This window comes from Astatotilapia calliptera, chromosome 3 (genome assembly GCF_964374335.1).
Source record: "Astatotilapia calliptera chromosome 3, fAstCal68.1, whole genome shotgun sequence".
Classification (NCBI taxonomy): domain Eukaryota; kingdom Metazoa; phylum Chordata; class Actinopteri; order Cichliformes; family Cichlidae; genus Astatotilapia; species Astatotilapia calliptera.
The window spans coordinates 1719510-1737721 of NC_137424.1; the positions used below are offsets into that span (position 1 = coordinate 1719510).

An 18212-nucleotide genomic window follows, 5' to 3' on the forward strand; every position below is an offset into this window, starting at 1 on the left:
GTTCCAGTTTTAGAGCTCTAAAGTGCAGCTATCATGTTAGGAATATGTTAGGAATAGACAGGAACACTGAGCACACTGAGGTCAAATCTTTATTTTACCACTCGCTGCATTCTTGATGTTCATGAATTCAGCAGCTTCATGATTGTCTGCAGCATTAATCTCATATTTCCATTAAAGTGTTGAATTTGACTGTTTGATGTTCTTTATGATCTCTGGCACCAGTTCATCTGTAGGCTGAGCTCAGTCCATCCAGTTAGTGAAATGATGTTTAAAGGTCTCCTTGTTCTGTGAGCGTGCACAGATCCTGAAGCAGGAAGCCTGGGTTACAGAGAAATGATCATCACTGTGATGATGCTCATCATCTCTGACTGGGATTTGAGGTTTTATCAAAGCAGCAAAGAAAGCCTGGCTATGTTGGACTGGGTGTGGCAGCAGCTCCCAGTTTGAGTTCAGGAGACAGACACCCTCTCTACTTTGAAGATCAGCTTCAAACTTTCCTTTTTGATAAAACTTATAGTTCGAGCTGGATCAGGTGACCCTGAACCATCCCTTAGTTATGCTGCTATAGGCTCAGGCTGTTGGTGGACTTCCCATGATGCTCTGCTTTCTTCTCCCCTCTTTTCACTCCTGATGCTGGAGCCTGTTTTCACTGGGAGGATCTTTGTGTCAAAGGGAGTTCTTCTTCCCACCATCACCAAGTGCTGCTCACAGTGGAGGCGGTTACCTTACACTGTTAAACAGCTTCAGATGACTGTTGTTGTCTGTTGGGTATTGTCACTTATAAATAAAGTTACACTGAATGGATGTATGGATGGATAGATGTTATTGTGACAAAGAGAAAACGATTGTTGACAGATTGATTGTTGTTTTGTGTGTCTGCAGTCTGTCAGGCTGTCTGATCACAGAGGAAGGCTGTACTTCTCTGGCCTCAGCTCTGAGCTCCAACCCCTCCCATCTGAGAGAGCTGGACCTGAGCTACAATCATCCAGGTTACTCAGGAATGAAGCTGCTCTCGGCTGGACTGAAGAATCCAGGCTGGAGACTGGACACTCTCAGGTATGAACAATGTCTGATAGAGGAGGAAGAGCTGGAAACATTTCCTGTGTCTTTCACTCACTTCCTGTTTGTTTCCTGCAGATGACACATGAACAATCACACATGCAGGAATATTTTCAGGGACAGACACACTAGTCTAGCTGGATAGTTCATGGATATTTATGTAGGGGTCTCCAAGGAGTCTGTTTGCAGGAACATTTAGGTCACAGGTGTACCTGATATAGATACCAGTGTACCTAATAAAGTGTCAGCTAACATTTGGAAATGGAAGCTTAAATAATGACAAACTGTACATTCACAGCTGAATTCACAATAAATTTGTTCTCAAGTGCACATTTTCTGTTATTGTTCTCAAACAACAGAATCAGAATGAAATATTGATTCTAACAGGGCCCATAAACAGCATTAGCTTAGCAGCATTAGAGTTTCCATCATGGTCACACAAATCCTTAGCAGAGCAAAGTGGCCTACTTAGCAATAGCTGCTCAAGTTGTATAAAGAAAGGGAAAACAGTATTAGCATTAGCACATAATGCTAATTCACGTCAAAGTAGCATTAGTTAATAATGGCAGCCTACTTAGCATTAACTGCTCACTAATATAATGCTAATTCACATCAAATTAGAATTAGCTGCTCACATTGTTAAAAGGGAAGGGAAAACAATATTAGCATTAGCTGCTAATAATTATTCACCTAATTAGAGTTAGCCCCTAATGGCAGCCTAGTTAGCATTAACTCCTGACATCGTTATAATGCAGGGGAAAAGGGTTACCATTATCAGATAATGCTAATTTACATCAAATTAACAATAGTTAATAATGGTAGACTTCGTATCATTAGCTGCTGTCATTCTTACAAAGCAAAGGAAAACAATATGAGCATTAGCTGCTAATGCTTTTTCATCTAAAATTAGCATTAGCCACTAATGGCAGCCTACTTAGCATTAACTCCTCACTAATATAATGCTAATTCACGTCAAATTAGCATTAGCTGCTAGCATCAGCCTACCTAGCACTAGTTGTTCACATTGTTAAAAGGGAAGAGAAAACGATATTAGCATTAGCTACTAATAATTATTCACCCCTAATTTGAATTAGCCGCTAATGGCAGTATACTTAGCATTAACTCCTCACATTGTTATAATGTAAGGGAAAAGAATTAGCATTATCTAATAATGTTGACCTTGGCCCACTGGAAAAGTTCAGAACTAAAGATTTAGGAGTGTTTCTCGATAGCTCTTTCTCATTTGAGAAACAAATGAATTCTGTTATTAAAACCAGCTGTAAGGTTTATATTGTTGATTGTCATTTATGCTTAGAAATATTTACTCATATATGCTTAGAGTTTTATAATCGGTTGCATGATGATAGAGGTTTGATCCTTAGTAGTCTGTAAAGACTCTGTGTGCCTTCCAGAGTGCTCTGGCATGCACACACCACTTGGGGCCATGAGAGAGGTCATACCCTCTCTTACTGATTTATGGTGTAGGACAGGGGTCTCAAACTCAATTTAGCTGGGGGCCGCTGCAGGCAGAGTCTGGGTGAGGCTGGGCCGCATTAGGTTTTCCACAAGAAAGGCATGGTTAAAAAATTCCAATCTTCTCAAATCTCTTTATTTATTTTTTTTAACACAAAATATGAAAAATAAACAAATTAAGAATTAATAAGAAAATAAATCAATCTGTAATACATAAATAAAACAATAATAAGATATTTTTAGTCAGTGAACTTGTGTGTTTCTTTCAGTCTTCTATATCTGCTGTATTTAGATTGAAATGTCTGTATTAACAGTTCTATAACCTTCTTCTGAACATGAATGGAACACTGGAGAAAATGAACTGTTCTTCTGAACATGGCTTCTCTTGCCTACTCCTTGCTGCTAGAGACCTGGCAGCGTTTCCTCTCGCATAGCCGAGCCAGATTTGGCCTGAGGGAGGAAGCAGTTGCGACCCTCAGTATGTCTTGAAGATGATCATCCGTAAGTCTGGACCTGTACTTGGACTTATTGAAGTTCAAAGTGGAGAAGAGCTTTTGGCACAAGTATGTGCTACCAAAAAGGCACATGGTCCGCTTGAACATTCGGGAAAGCCGAGGGAAACTAGGGCTCAAGTCTCTCAAAAATTGTCCAAGCTTGTCTGCTTTTCCACTCACCTCCCTGAACTTTGCTTTGAGTTCAGAGTTGCACTGCAGCTCAATGAGCTCCATTTGAAGCACAGAAGGGGCATCTTGCACATCAAAGGAGAAGGGGTCCGCAAAAATGTGAAAGGTGGCTCTGTGTGTCTTGAAGTCAGCAAATCTGTGATCAAATTCCTCCTGTAGCCTCAAAATGACATCAACATACTCGTCAGCACTGAATGGTGTGCCTGCATCCACGAGTGCCTTGCATGCTGGGAAATGGCAAAGGTTTGTCTGAGAGAGCTGAGCTTTCCAGAGCGCCAGTTTTGTGGAGAATGCTCTCACGTTGTCATAGGCAGCACTGACAAGTTGCCCCTGGCCTTGTAACGTCTTGTTCAGTACATTAAGCTCATGTGTCATATCAACAAGAAAAGCTGAGTCCATGAGCCATTTGGGATCAGTTAGCACAGGAACACTAACTCCATCCTTCTCCATGAAGGCTTCACTTCTGCTCTCAACTCAAAAAGTCTCTTTAATACATTTCCCCTGCTGAGCCAACGTACCTCAGTGAAGTCGAGCACATCCCCATATTCTGACTCCATTTCCTCTAAAAAAGCACAGAACCTTCGGTGCTTTAAGCCCCTGGATCTGATTTGGTTGATGCATTTCACAACAATAGACATCACATTGTCAAACTTCAGGCATTTGCTGCAAAGGACCTGCTGATGGATGATGCAGTGCAGAGCAATGGCCTCCTCCACGCCTTCCTCTTCCAGTTTGTTTTGTGCCACCAGTCCATGTTTCCTCCCTGTCATTGATGGCGCTCCATCTGTTGTTATTCCAACAAACCTCTTCCATGGCAAACCAACATTCTCAATGGCATCACACAGCTTGTAAATATCTGCTGAGCGGTGGTCTGGCCATGCATTGGAATTACTGTGAGCAGCTCCTCCATCACTTCAAAGCTGTCATCAACACCACGGACATACATTGGGAGGTGGGCAGTGTCGGTGATGTCTGTGGTCTCATCAAGAGCGACTGAGTATACACTGAAACATTTGGCTTTCTCACACAGTTGGTCATAAATGTCACTTGACAGGTCAGAAATGCGATCTGCTGCGGTGTTGGCAGAAAGGCTGATGTTGCTAAACTGACCTTTCTTTCCCGGACAGACTATATTTGCAGCCTGCAATATGCACTTTTAGACAAATGCACCTTCTGTGAATGGCTTCCCTGCTTTAGCAATCATCTCACTAACCACGTGGCTCCGACTGCTGCATTATTCTCTTTGGTTGCTTTCTTGGAGAAATCTTGCTGCCTCAGTAGATCTGTTTTAAGACTGGCAACCCGGTTCGCTCTCTCGTCTCCCTGGTATTTTGCATCCAGCTCAGCATGTCTAGTTGTGTAATGACGTTTCAAATTGTATTCCTTGTGCAGCGCAACTTTCTCTGTGCAAATAAGACAGGTCGGGGTGCCCCTGTGCTCAACAAAGAAATATTGCATTTCCCACTTTTCCTGAAATTGTCGGTGCTCATCACCAACCTTTCTCTTCACCGCAGGCTTTGAAAAAGACATGTTTGGGGCTATGTGACATTTATAATTCTACTTGGTGTCACTGTCGCATTGAAGTTTCAATCAAGCGTTTAGCCGACGGACGGGGAACGTCTCAACGCGTAGAGAACGTCATTTCTGCTTCTTTTTCTTGCAACCGTAGCACGGCGATCGGCAGATAAAAAGCCGGTAGCAGTCTCCTTTGTTTTTACGCTCGATGTTCATGTCTTTCATGACGACACGAACACCGTGGCGTTTGCAGATGGTAGAAAGTGCAGGGATAGCGAGCGCAAAAAAGGCGACTGCTCACGGCGCCGGGCTGTTGTTACAGGAGAAAGAAGCGGAAATGACACCGTGACATATAACAAATAACATCAGCTGTTTCTGGTGTTAGTTGTTTTGACTGCTTTTACATTATATTGAAATATATGTAATGTTCATGTTTGCTGCAATGCAAACGCAGTGATGCAAATAAAAACATGGAGCCACAAATTACGGTGCGACCCTATAATTAGTCCGGGTTACCGGGGACTGTTGTTGCCGATGAACAGGTGTCGCTATGTGACTGCAGACTAAATTGGGCTGCATTGAGTTCATGACTTTTCTTTTATCCCGCCGCCTACGCATCACTGTGAGAGTTAATATGAGATCTCTCTCTGTGGAAAAATAACTTTAAATCCCACTGACGTGTGTATAAATCTATATACGTATAATGTCCCGCTGGGCAGCAACTTAAAAAAACAACTTTTTTTGAAGTGTTGTGAACGCAGCGCGCTGGGGCGAATGTCGGCGTTTGCCCAATAGAAAGGAGGAAGCCAGCCAGGCACAGGAAAGAAAGAAACACTCCAGGGCAACGCTGCTGGAACTTTGACTCATTGAGAAATGTTTCCCTGCTTGCATCAAGCCCGGCTGGTGTCCCCTGAGATCCATATCCCACCCTGATTGGTGGGTTAATTCAGCTCCGCCCACAACACTGTGAAGTGTCATACATTATCAAACTAACATTACATTTTCATATTAAGGTGGGGCCAAAAACTATCGTCCTGCGGGCCGCAATTGGCCCGCGGGCCGCGAGTTTGAGACCCCTGGTGTAGGAGGACACCTGCTCTGTGTCTGGTTAAGTATAAGAGCCCTTTGTTAGGGGGACCGCTGGACTCTTAGCACCAGCTTTGGGGTCACAGGGTCACATCTGGAACACAGACACACACAGACACACACGCACACACACAGACACACACACACACACACACACACGCACAGACACACACACACACACACACACACACACACTATGCACAGACTGGTACTCTTTGTTCATACCTGTGTAAGACGTCATAATGAACTTGTGCATATTCATGTAAGCTCAATAAAGAGCAGTGTTACGAGGGAGCAGACGAGAGCGACTGAGGTCAAGTGAAGGAACGGCGCTGTCACAGTTCTCTCCCTCATCAATTGTCTGGTTCCAGCGGTGGGTCTGTGCTAGACGACCCATCACCAGCTTTTTCCACTGGTTACCAGTACGTGGTAGAATCCACTTCCAGATCTGGTTGTCTTTAAATCTGTGAATGGATTGGCTCCATCTTATCTCTCTTTAACAAAAGAATCCAAGTGGAGCCCTCAGGTCTGCAGATAAGCAGCTTCTGACCAGAACTAGACGTAAAAACAGAGGTGAGCTTTATCGATGGCTGCAGCCAAACTCTGGAACAGTCGCCCTTCACATCAGGTCGTCACCAACACTGGACATTTTTAAAAGCCGGTTGGAAACACATTTGTACTCTGTAGCTTTCAATCCTGACCAGTCTTTATAGTCATTACTGTGTATGTTTCCTATTTTCTCTCTACTCTGTGCAGCACTTTGGCTCAAGCTGTTTTTAAATGTGCTGATAAATAAATGTAGATTTCTTTGAATAAAACAGTGGAGCCGAGCTTTGAGCTCAGTGTGTAACAGTGTGTGTGTGAGAGCCATGTAATGTCCATGTGTGCATGCTGACTGTGCTGCTCTGACCCCCCTCCTCCTTTCAGGGTGGAGCCTGCTGGAGTCCGATGGTTGAGACCAGGTCTGAGGAAGTGTAAGTGTGTTTTTAATGGGATTCATGAAAACAAAGCAGCACACATTCAACCATCTTCATCATGTCAGGAGTCATCATCAAAGTGTCAATCAATGAACAGATGATGGATCAATAACTGCAGCTGGATTGTGTTTGTTCTCTCCATCAGATTCCTGTCAACTCACAATCGACACAAACACAGTGCACACAAAGCTCCAACTGTCTGACAACAACAGGAAGGTGACACGTGTGGAGGAGGTTCAGTCATATCCTGATCATCCAGACAGATTTGATTATTATCTTCAGCTGCTGTGTAGAAATGGTCTGACTGGTCGCTGTTACTGGGAGGTCGAGTGGAGAGGAAGCGTTTGTATATCAGTGAGTTACAGAAGCATCAGAAGGAAAGGAGGCAGTGACTGTTTGTTTGGATGGAATGATCAGTCCTGGAGTCTGTTCTGCTATGATGATGGTCCTCAGTCTGTCTGGCACAATAGAATAAAAACACTCATCTCCTCCTCCTCCTCCTCCTCCTCTGTCTCTAACAGAGCAGCAGTGTATGTGGACTGTCCTGCTGGCACTCTGTCCTTCTACAGAGTCTCCTCTGACACTCTGATCCACCTCCACACCTTCAACACCACATTCACTCAAACTCTTTATCCTGGGTTTTATGTCTGGTCTCCTGGTTCCTCAGTGTCCCTGTGCTGAGTGGAGTGTAAAGAGTGTCTCCTGTTACAGAAACACTCTGACTGTTGAACAGATAGTTCAGTCTGTACATGTCTGTCTCTTTCACTCACAAACACGTTTTCAGATTCATGGATTCAATCAGTTGATGTTTGAAACTCTTCTAAATGATTCCTTGTAAACTTCTTCAGTCACAAACAAACAGGAAGTGATGTCACATGTGTTCCTGTCCACACAGCAGAATGAGTCTATTGCTGACAGTGATGTACAAACAGAGTGAGCATTTCTGAGGCCCAAAATAAACTGAGTAGTTCACTGAATGAACAATGGACTGTGAGCTCAGTTCCTTCATCATTAGTATGGATTATATATGTATATGTATTATATTAGTATCATATATATCAGGTGCTGCTGCTTTCAGTCATTGTGCAAATGTGCTGTTTGTAAGCTTGTAAAGCTGCAGTCAGCTGAGACTGAAGAAGTCACCTGATCAGTGAGCAAACGTTTCTGAAAACGTCCAGATGAACAGAATCAACCTTTTGGGATCAGCCAGCAATGCAGCATCATTGTTGTTCAGCTTCAGAGGTTTGCAGGAATGAACTGATGACCAGAAACAGCTGCAAAGTCCAAGAAAATACCAGCTGGAGTTCAGCTGCATTTGAAGAAGTCAAAGAAAAGTAAGGATGGCAAAGGGCGACGTTTTCTTCCAAAGAGCTGCAAACATGGTCGACGCCTCATTAGAAGAATCATCTGGACATTTGTGAGGAACTCTGACCAAGAAAGCAACGTCACACAGATCCAACAGACAGTTTCCATGACTGCAAGTGTTGAGTGGAAAAATGCTACATTGCATTATTGCATCCTCTCACCACAGGAGGCGCTGTTGGCACCACTGATTGCTGATCAGCTGTTCTCTGATGATCTGATTGATACTGTGAATAACGGGACTCACTGAACTCTGTGACACAGTGAAGATTACAGAGTTTAACTTCACCATCTGACTGACGTCACACAGACAGAAGGATGAACCAGTGAGGCACAGAACACAGTTACTGGAGATACTGGATCAGCTCCATGTGAACCTCTGATGGAGAAGCTGCTGAGCCAGAGAAACATCAGGACATGACAGCAGCTGCACTTATCTAACAACATGTAGCAGAGCTGATCTATGTTAGAGGATCTATCACAGCAGCTGAAGCCAAAGTCCAACACTGGATACCAGCTGAGCCTGTGCTGAGTGTAGTGTTACAGGAAAAGGGCAGAAACACTGGTAGCTCCCAGTGATGCTGACTGGGGCACAGAGCTGAATGATGCAGCATCAGGACACTGTTTCAGTCTGACTGACAGAGAAACCTGTAGCTGTATCTACATGTGAGGCAGAGGCCACACAAGCAGCTTTCTATGTTTCACAGTGACTGAGATCTTCAGTGGGGGTGGACATGCTCCTGTACAGACCTCTGAGGAGAACCAAGGTGCAGTCAAAGAGTCCAGTCTGTCCTGACAGATGTGAACATGTGCTTTCATCAGGTCTGCTGTCAGCTAGCAGGCTCACATCAGAATCACTGTTCCTGAAAAACACAGTCTGTGTGACATCATCAGTCAGCTGATGGTCCCAGATCTGAATGGTTTCTGTCTCTACTGAGGAAGTCAGAGAATATCACTGAGGTGTGGATCAGGTCTGAGTGAGCTGTGGAGGGACAGCTTTAAACAGTCCACAGGTCTCACGTCCTGCTCAGTCTGGTAGCAGATACCTCGTATTGTTCCAGATGTGCTGACATCAGCAGCAGCACAGCTGTGTGATACCATGAATCTCAGTTATTGATCCAACACACAGTAAATACAAAGATCAGGATTTCTGAGAGTAATCATTATGAGTCTGAACACATGATCACTGAATGTTAGTCTCCACAATAATAAGCTAACACAAGCAAACACAGCTTTCAGCTCTTATTTTGAAACTGGCTTATTTAGAGAGCTGTGATGTGAGCGTGCCTGGCTCTGAGGCACTTGGGTCAGCCTCTGTTGTTTAGAAGTGTTACAGACTGTGAATGACACAGACCTGTCAGTTTCCATGTTTGTCTGTAACACAGCTCAGGGCTCCATGCTGAACGCATCCATCCAGTGTTATTGATCCAGGACTGATACCAGCATTGGGATCAATACTACAACACACAATCACATGAACGTGATGTGTTTGACCAGCTTTATTCATTAATGATCAATCAGCTTATTTACTGCATCTGAGTCCAGCTTCATTTAAATGATCCAACCATGAAAATGACATCAGTCCTACAGAAGCACTTCATGCTAACAGGAAGTCATTGATTAAGGTGGAATAACACAGAGACACAACCACTCACAGCTAACCTGACCCCACTAACTGCATGTGTTTGGACTGTGGGAGGAAGCCGGAGTACCGGAGAGGACGCACACAAACACGGGAGAACATGAAGCTCTGAAACAAAGATGGTGGATTTGACCTCAGGACCAGGCGGGGTTACGGGGGTCATGACCCCCCAATAATAGATCCAGCTACACTGAAACTGTCAATTTCATTTACTTTTCCTGTTTTAAAGCTATCAGGCTGCTTTGTGGCTCACTCAATACTAAACTAAGATACTTTCAGTGTGAATCATTTGCAGGAACACAGGCAGGATTTAAAGTGCAGAACTTTACAGTCTCTGTCTCAAAGTTGGTCTAAACATGCTAACAGCTCTTTGTTTTTTTCAGTTTTCACTGGTTTGATGTAATGAAAGAAATTTTAAAGAAGCAGACGATTGTTGTTATTTTAGTTCTATAGTTTCATAAATCGTGGTGTGGATCTAAGTCAACATTCAGAATAAATAAGATAATACAGCACTTTGATGGTTGCCTTTGTATTTTCCCAGCAGTGCTCAGGTTGGTTCTCGGCTACATTTACATACAGATGTTAATGTGTTCAGCAGCTGGACTCATCTGAGGAAGGAACATTGGAAAGGTGCTCAGTGCACAACTGCATCACTAATTTTATGTAAGACCCTGTGTTTTATTGTATTATATTTTGGGAAGGATGAAAATGTTTTCAGGAGGAAGTTTTTCCTTCTGTCCGACTGCAGTACACACAACACTGCGTCTCCCTCCATTATCACACTTCCTCAGGCTGGTGATGAGCGCCCCCTGGTGTCAGTGTTGATGACGTCATGCACAGTGAAACATAAACAGTGTCTGTTAATAAAAAAATCATGTGTCCATTTTCATGTTTGCATCATGTTTCTGTAAAATCATCAGCTGTTTCTGAACCTTCTTCATTGTTTGACTCATTCCAACAGCTGTGAGCTGTGATGGAGTCAGAGCAGCTTCATCACTGATGTTCAGGTGAAGCTGAACTTAATAAACTGTAGAAATGATCAGGATTCAGGCTGGATGTGTAAAACACTTCTGTGTGAGGTCGCAGTGCTTCATATGTGTGTGTGGGCTGAAGCACACACGTGTGAGTCCTCAGAGGTTTCACACACATCACTGCACACACTTATAATCCTAGTTTAAGCTTGTGGATCATATCGGACACATCAGCAGCTCTTTGGAGACAAAGATTTGAGATTTAAGATGAGTCATAGTCTTTCTATCCATGGTAGCTTCCACTGCTGAGGCTCGGGAAACATGAAGAGGATAATTAAGAGCAAGCATCAGCTCTGTCTCATCTAACTACACAGTATTATGATCATGCACTTATGTCTCAAACTAAGACACAATGAGACAAAATGAGTTCTGTGAGTCTTTAGATTATCAGTAATTCTGGTGACAGTTTGACGCTCAGTGGAGCCATTTTTGGTTTGTGATGAGTGTTTTGTGAGCTTCTGTTTTGTGAATCGCTCTTTGTAATTTAGAAGATCGTGCAGAAATGTGCGCGCCCTTATCTGAGAGGACACGGAGAGAGTGTCGCAGACTCGAGGTGAGGAGATAAACCTCGGAGCTGGACGGCCTGCACATTACCCATGTGCATCTTTTCAGTGACATCAAGTGAACCCATAATAAGCATTTCTATGTCTTAGACATCATGTCCATTTCTAATGAGAGATTATTTTTAAATGAGGGAAACCTGGTCTAACAACACGCTTCCAACAGAGCTAAAGGTTCACCACAGTGAGACGGTGGGACTCTGATAAGAACTGAAACACTGTGTATGAACAGCTGAGACAAAACTATATATAAACACTCATTTATTCCAGTTTAGTTTACAATGATTTCAAAGTAATGTGGAACGATTCATGTTCATGAGCTGTTACAAACACAACTATTGACTACAACAGCAGCAGCAGCTCAGCTTCAGTTTGCTTCGACGCCCTTTTTGACCTGTGAAACAGCAGAAAATGAAACATTTCAACACCCGTTTGTTAGCGTGAGCTATTCTGCTGTTTTTCATCATTTCACAGGTGAAATAAAATCACATTTACTTCCTGTAGGAGTGATCGTGTCCAGCCTGACTGAGACCATGTGCTCCATCCTGCACAGATAATAAACCTCTGACATGAAGGGCTGTCAAGTAGTTTTAGACAAATGGGGGTAAAAGAGACGTTAAAAGCTTAAAGAGAAACTACATTTTCTAAGAACTGTCTGACGTTCACCTCTCACACAGTGGATACGATTCTGCCGCTGCAGGAATAATCTTTGTGGTTATGAAACTGTGTGTTTGCAGAAAATGTCACATGTTCAAAGCCATCCCAGCACCTGGGGTTTGTATAAGTGCAGCTGCTGGTGGGGAGATAGTCTCACTCTTCTATATAAAGAGTCAGCAGGCAGCAGATCTTCATCTGTGATCTCCTCCATCATCACGTCTTCACTCTTCAGCAGCTATGGCTTCACTTCGTGCCCTTCTGGGAGTGGTGCTGTGCTCCTCATGGTTTCTGCTTCTGCCTCAGGCCGACTTTGATTTACAGAGTCATCCATAATATTTTTTATTTTTTATTTTACTGCCCATCTATTTTCATACAAATGTCTCCGTCTTATGGAAAAGGGGTGGAGCTTATCCAACGAGGACAGGCAGGGCCCCCCCAGACAGTTTAGCAGTCTATACAGGAGGCTGACCTTTGCAACATGTACTTCTATAATGACTTCACCATTTAGGTTATTTGGTTATGTTTCACCCTGGATTTTGTGTGATAATATTTATTTTGTCCACTGATTTAAAAACAACAAACTATATGAATATAAAACAGTGTGAACAACAAAACATCAGCTTTGGAAACTTTGATGTAAAATTCTGCAATTGTTTTCTCAGATATAGCATAAATCAAACTAACATACATCAGTGTGTTATTAATGTGCACACACACACACACACACACACACACACACACACACACACACACACACACACACACACACGTGTTACAATAAACAGCTCTTATGCTTCTGTATGATTCTCAGTGCTTTCCATTTGCGTGTCCACAGGTTGCTGTAAGTGGTGCTTGACTGCAGTTTGCTCTCATTTCAAGTGGTTTGCTGTCACAAAGCCAACAGGAAGTCCGGCCATGGTTGAGCCAACTGAAGATGGGTTGAAGGTGGCGTCCTCGTTTCCTCTGTGAGCGCGAGAGGACAGACAAAGCAAACACCGTTTGGACAGCATTAAAATATTTACACTGATGATTAATGTTGTGTCTTTGCACCTGTAGCGATACATGTTGGAAAATGGAGACTTTAGCCACCAAGACTGACGTGCCTGGAAACTTCCCTGTGAGTACGCCCACAAAGACAGGAAACAGTTTAGCCACCGCGGTTAATCCTCCATCATCATCATCCAGTATTTTTCACATCTTTTCTTCTGCTGTTTCCCTTGTTGTCAGTCACGGGGTTTGTGACTGAAATGCGTGTGGTCGACGGGAAGCCTGACGAGTACGGCCTGAATCATTCCATCAACACCGGACGGAGTGAAACCTTTGTTGAAAACAGATTATATGGTAACGTTGCATTTAGCTTCAGTAAACTGTGAAGTTACAGCAGCAGATTTACATCACGTGGCTTCACAGGAAGTAGTCTGGACCTCAGCGCTGAGGTTCAAGCAGCTCTGCTTGCAGACGGCATCCTTCCTGAAAATGTTCTTCATCTTCCTAAAACCAGAACTTTTACATTGGTGCTGAAGTTCTATATAAAAACAGCCTGAAATACAAAGTGATGTTGTGCACTGATTACCTCACACTTTCCATGTTTCCTTCTACAGAGGAGTGTCCGCCTGAGTGTTTTGTCTGATCTGTTGTTGATCGTCTCATTGACACTGCATGCAGATCTGACACCAGGGCTGGACTGGGACAAAAAATGGTCCCGGGCATTTTGACTGGAGACCGGCCCCCCAGGTATTAAAGGAAAAGCCATAAAGCCTTTGAATGAAAACAAACGCTGTTGTCACAGTGATGGACGCTGTCTTGTTGGTATACATGCATCAGTCTAATAAACTTAAACCTGCACCATCCTCCCTGTCCTGGTATTCTAAACAGGAAGTAGACTGTTGGTCGAGTTAACCTCCTGAACATCTACAACACACGGTGGAAACCTGACATTAAGACAGAGACTAGAGGTGAGACATGATCATTGCTGATTACTGATGACAGATTTAGATATGTTTTCATAAACCTTTCATTTGCCACATCAATAAACAGCACGGCAGGGCAAAATATGTTTTCTAACATGGCAACCTTTAAAAAGTGAAAGGAGACAGAAAGACAGGTGAGAAAGAATCAAACGGACTTTTTGATGCATTTTACACACAGTACTGGTGCAGAATCTAGAAAATGTGGGAAACACTGGCATCATATGCAGTACTTACTTCTGAAGAAATTATGATGGGACCCTAAAAAATGACTATGTACAATAATGGATTTCTATACATTTTACATCAGATGGAAACGTTTGTTGTAAGATTCAGATAATTATTTATTAAAAGTGAGACATTTTAAATGAGAACAAGAAAGAAAAGTATTTCTTTGTGCCCCCCTCTCCCTGTTAATGCCCTACCTGCCCCCCTGGCAACACTTTGCTAGACCCGCCCCTGCACAGTTACCAGCTGTCAGCTACACAAAAAGGATCCTGGTGTTATTTGTCTCTCAGAAACAGTTCATAACTTCAACTCATTTTTGTTTTGTCATGTTTTGTTCTTTACATTGTCTTTCTTCTATATAATTGTTAAACATTTAATAAATATGTCTACAAAAAGATTTTAAAAATCAGACATTTCACACAGACACCCAAATGATTTCTGACTGATGAAGGGGGCTGAAGGTGCCCTGCTCTTGCCCAGCTTCTGCTGCTCTCTCCCTGCTCACTGTCAGCAGCTGGCAGCCTCGGTCCTGCCTGAGACTCTTCATCTATCAGTGCCAAAGAATATGGGAAATAGCAACGCACAACATGCACATTACAAAACAAGCACATGAATCAGCATTACATTCATTAGTGAAGTGCTGACGTTCGTTCCTAAACTTTGGGCCTTAATTAACATCACTGTGAACTAATGTTTGCTTTGCTTCTTAACCAGTGAAGCAGCGAGGGGCTTTCTGAGGTTCCTGCTCGTAAATGCCCAAAATGAGTCGAGTATTTCTGCAACTACAAACTCTGTTTTCATCAGAGGTGTAAATATTACAGCACTGTGTCAGAGTCACTGAGGCTGGAACACAGAAAAAGGAAGTAGATGTATTTATTTTTAGACTTTATTGCCTGGAACCACTTTAAAAATACGCTTTGGGTCACAATTAACTGCAGAAAACCAGGAATCCACATATGAACATTATCTGTGCAGAGATTTATGCTTCTGAAGGTAAACAGTGAAAACTTGCAGCACTAAATGCACAGATAGCCAGGCGTTTCACATTTTGGGACCATCTGCCAGTTTTCATTTCTTAGGTATTGAAGAGCAGAAATGATTGAATTTTATTTACATGCTTAAAAATGTTTGCTTTTGAATATTATTTGAAGAATTACCCACACACTCAGGCACTGTGGGCCTGTTTCCCTTTGCACAACCGAGTGTTGGAAACGGGCCTTTTCTCTTTAAACTCTGAGGGGCTGTAACTTTGGCTTCTATTGGCAGATTTGCATGATTGACCCTCTTTTTAAAATAGTTTTAGCCAAGAGAATCAAGCTAACATCACTGTTTTTACGTCAGCTCACGTCACACGAGCTGTTTCAAGAAAAGTCCTCCTGTCACACAGCAATGCCTACATCAATCACACCACTCTGCTTAAATAATAATAATAATGTTTAGTGAAGCAGGTGAAGCAAAGGGCTGCTTTTAATAGGCTGGGAGACCCAGGTGTGCTGCTTTAGCTGCTGGGCCTCTCATGCTAGCCTCCATCTATAAGCTGGGATCACAGGAGCACTGCAGTCCTGACTAGATCAAGGATTGTTATTCATGCAGGTGACAAAAGTTTACATTCACAGAGTCATAGGATTGAGCCTGGTTTGAAAAGCAGCTGTTTAATGCAGCTGCTTAGAGTTCACACACAGTAGAAGAATCAGACTTGAGTCACATTTCAAACACTGGAAAAATACTCAGCAAGTAACAATGAAAACAGCACAGACTCAGTATATCCTGTTCAGTCCTGTGTTTGATATGAATGTGCTGTTCAGAGAGGATCTCATGTCCTCTTTTACAAAGCCTTTGTTTCATGATGTTTGTGTATAAATGAATGTAGGTGTGTTTCTAAGTGTGAAGGAGCCCTGGGAGAAAAGACTGAAGCTTGTGCCAAAGAACAAACAGGAAAGAAAGATCAGCATTAATGAAGACGAGCACAGAAGGAGCCCAAGCACGTGTTGCTTTTTCAGATTTCTCTAAAAGTGTGTGTTCATTTGTTCCATCCTTCACAACAAACAACAGCTGACAGACACACATGCACTCTGTGTCACTTCACAGGGGCTGATGAAAGTGGACACAGTAAAGGCAGAGCTGGACCTGCTCTACACATCCTGCACTCTGTTAACAGACTTTATTCTGCAGCATCAACAGATAAAAATATATGAAGATATAGAAACGTTTAACATTGTGACTGTTCACATTAGTGAAGCTGTTACTTTGCTGCCAGGTGGGAAAAGAAGCCTAAAGCTGAGTCTGATTAAACATCTGCTGCACCAGAGAGTTTCATGGCCCTGCTTTATCCTGTGCTTGCTGACCACCTCGTCCTGAAACCTCTTCATCATCCTCACAGTTGTGTGAAGAAAGAGGGAAGCAGGTGGAAACCATCTGTGCTGCTGTGTTCACTTGTGTGTGCGCGTCTATGGTCATATCTAATGTGTACCTACAGACAAACACAAACACCTGGCATTGCACAAGAGTCTCTATGGAGCAACCTGCAGATGTCAGAGATGTGATTAGAGGGTAAAGTGGACTAGTGAGAGCATCTATGTTGTTGTTGTCTGCTGGGGGACAGCATCAGCTCCAGAGATGCATCAGGATCAGCAAACTAATCTGCAAGGCTGCAAGTGTCACTGAAGGAGTTTGAGTCAGTGAGGGACTCAAACTCACACAGCTGGTCAAGAAGGCTCAGCAGCTGCTGTATTTCCTGAGGAGGCTGAGGAAATTTGGTATGTTGGCCAAGATCCTCAGCAGGTTCTACAGCTGCACTGTGGAGAGCAGCCTGACAGCTGCATCACTGCATGGTACGGCAGCACTACTGCAAACCGCAAACGCCTGCAGAGAGTGATAACAACTGTGGAGAAGATCATCAGGACCCCGCTGCCCTCTCTGCAGAGCAGCTACCATCACAGAGTCCAGAGGAGAGACACACCTCTGCCCTCGAGACGAAGGTTCAGAAGTGTGAAATGTAGAACATCCAGACTCAACAACTCCATCTTCCCCACTGCTATCAGACTCCTGAACAGCTGACCGACCTCAAACTGCAGTTTGCACATCAGGTCACTTTGCACACTAAGTTCATTTTGCACATTAAACTCCATGTACATCCATGTACATCGACATCTGCAGACCACACGTGTCTTCACTTACTTATTTGTACTTATTTGCAGTTATTTATCTTTTTATTTTATTTTTTTAAGTTATTTTTTTATCCTTATTTTATCTTTTTATTTATTCTTATCTTGTTCTTTTAACCATTATCTAACTTGGCATTGTGCACGGTGTGTTTAGATTCAGTTTAAATTCAGGGACACGGAGCCCCTGTTGATCCTCTACCTAATCACACGAGCCACGGTGTGAGAACGGGTGTGGGTCTCAATCAGCCAAGGTTTTGGGTGAACCCATTGTGAGATCTAGCCCCACGCTATCATGTGATTTCCTGTGATCAAATGTCCCAGGATGTGAGTGGGCGTTAAGACGTCCATGTCCCTCTTCAAGCAACTTAAAGAAGTCCAGACGCTTTTCTTTCCAAGCTCCTTCAACAACATCATTCATAGAACAGCTTCCAGCTTCTTTTGCTCGGCTACAGTTTGGATGGATTTGCATTTAAAGATGCAAGAAGACTAAAATGGTTAGGGTCAGGAGGTCAAAGGTCAGAGCTCCTGTGGGTCTGAGGGCGGCCTCACGCTGGAGAAGGATGAAGGAGTCTGACCTGAGCCAGTGTTTGACATGAACACATCAGCACTGCTGTCAGTGAGCCTAACGACAGCCGTTAGCATCATTTCAGTGTTTCAGTCATAAAAACACTTCCTGTCTCTGTGGTGGTTACAGTGACATCATGCAGTTTGTGCTTTGACCTCCAGAGGGCGACAAATCAGCACAGACAGAGAGCTCCATTCAAACTTTGCTGCCATCAGGAATAATTCTTCAAATATAATCATCAGT

The 18212-nt window shown here is 43.2% G+C and overlaps 2 protein-coding genes and 1 long non-coding RNA gene across 4 annotated transcripts in view; 2 read left to right on the plus strand and 1 right to left on the minus strand.

The window, feature by feature from the left end:
* The window catches only part of LOC145423735 (NACHT, LRR and PYD domains-containing protein 12-like), a 79041-nt gene extending 71267 nt beyond the window's left edge, over positions 1–7774 (plus strand). For both annotated transcript variants that reach the window (XM_080296492.1, XM_080296494.1), the window contains 3 exons: positions 883–1056; positions 6744–6790; positions 6939–7774. In XM_080296492.1, the coding sequence (XP_080152618.1) occupies positions 883–1056; positions 6744–6790; positions 6939–7474 (757 nt within the window). In that variant the 3' untranslated portion in view covers positions 7475–7774. The remainder of the gene's footprint in view (positions 1–882; positions 1057–6743; positions 6791–6938) is intronic.
* Positions 7775–12675: 4901 nt separating this feature from the next.
* On the minus strand, positions 12676–15737 carry LOC145424089 (uncharacterized). The gene is made up of 2 exons (XR_013905045.1): positions 13149–15737; positions 12676–13008 (listed from the first exon to the last, which is right to left on the minus strand). It is a non-coding gene; the product is annotated as an uncharacterized LOC145424089 (long non-coding RNA).
* Positions 15738–17068: 1331 nt separating this feature from the next.
* Positions 17069–18212, plus strand: part of LOC113017310 (protein NLRC3-like) — a 38916-nt gene continuing 37772 nt past the window's right edge. The window contains exon 1 of the mRNA XM_080294500.1: positions 17069–17218. Within this exon, the coding sequence (XP_080150626.1) occupies positions 17069–17218 (150 nt within the window). The remainder of the gene's footprint in view (positions 17219–18212) is intronic.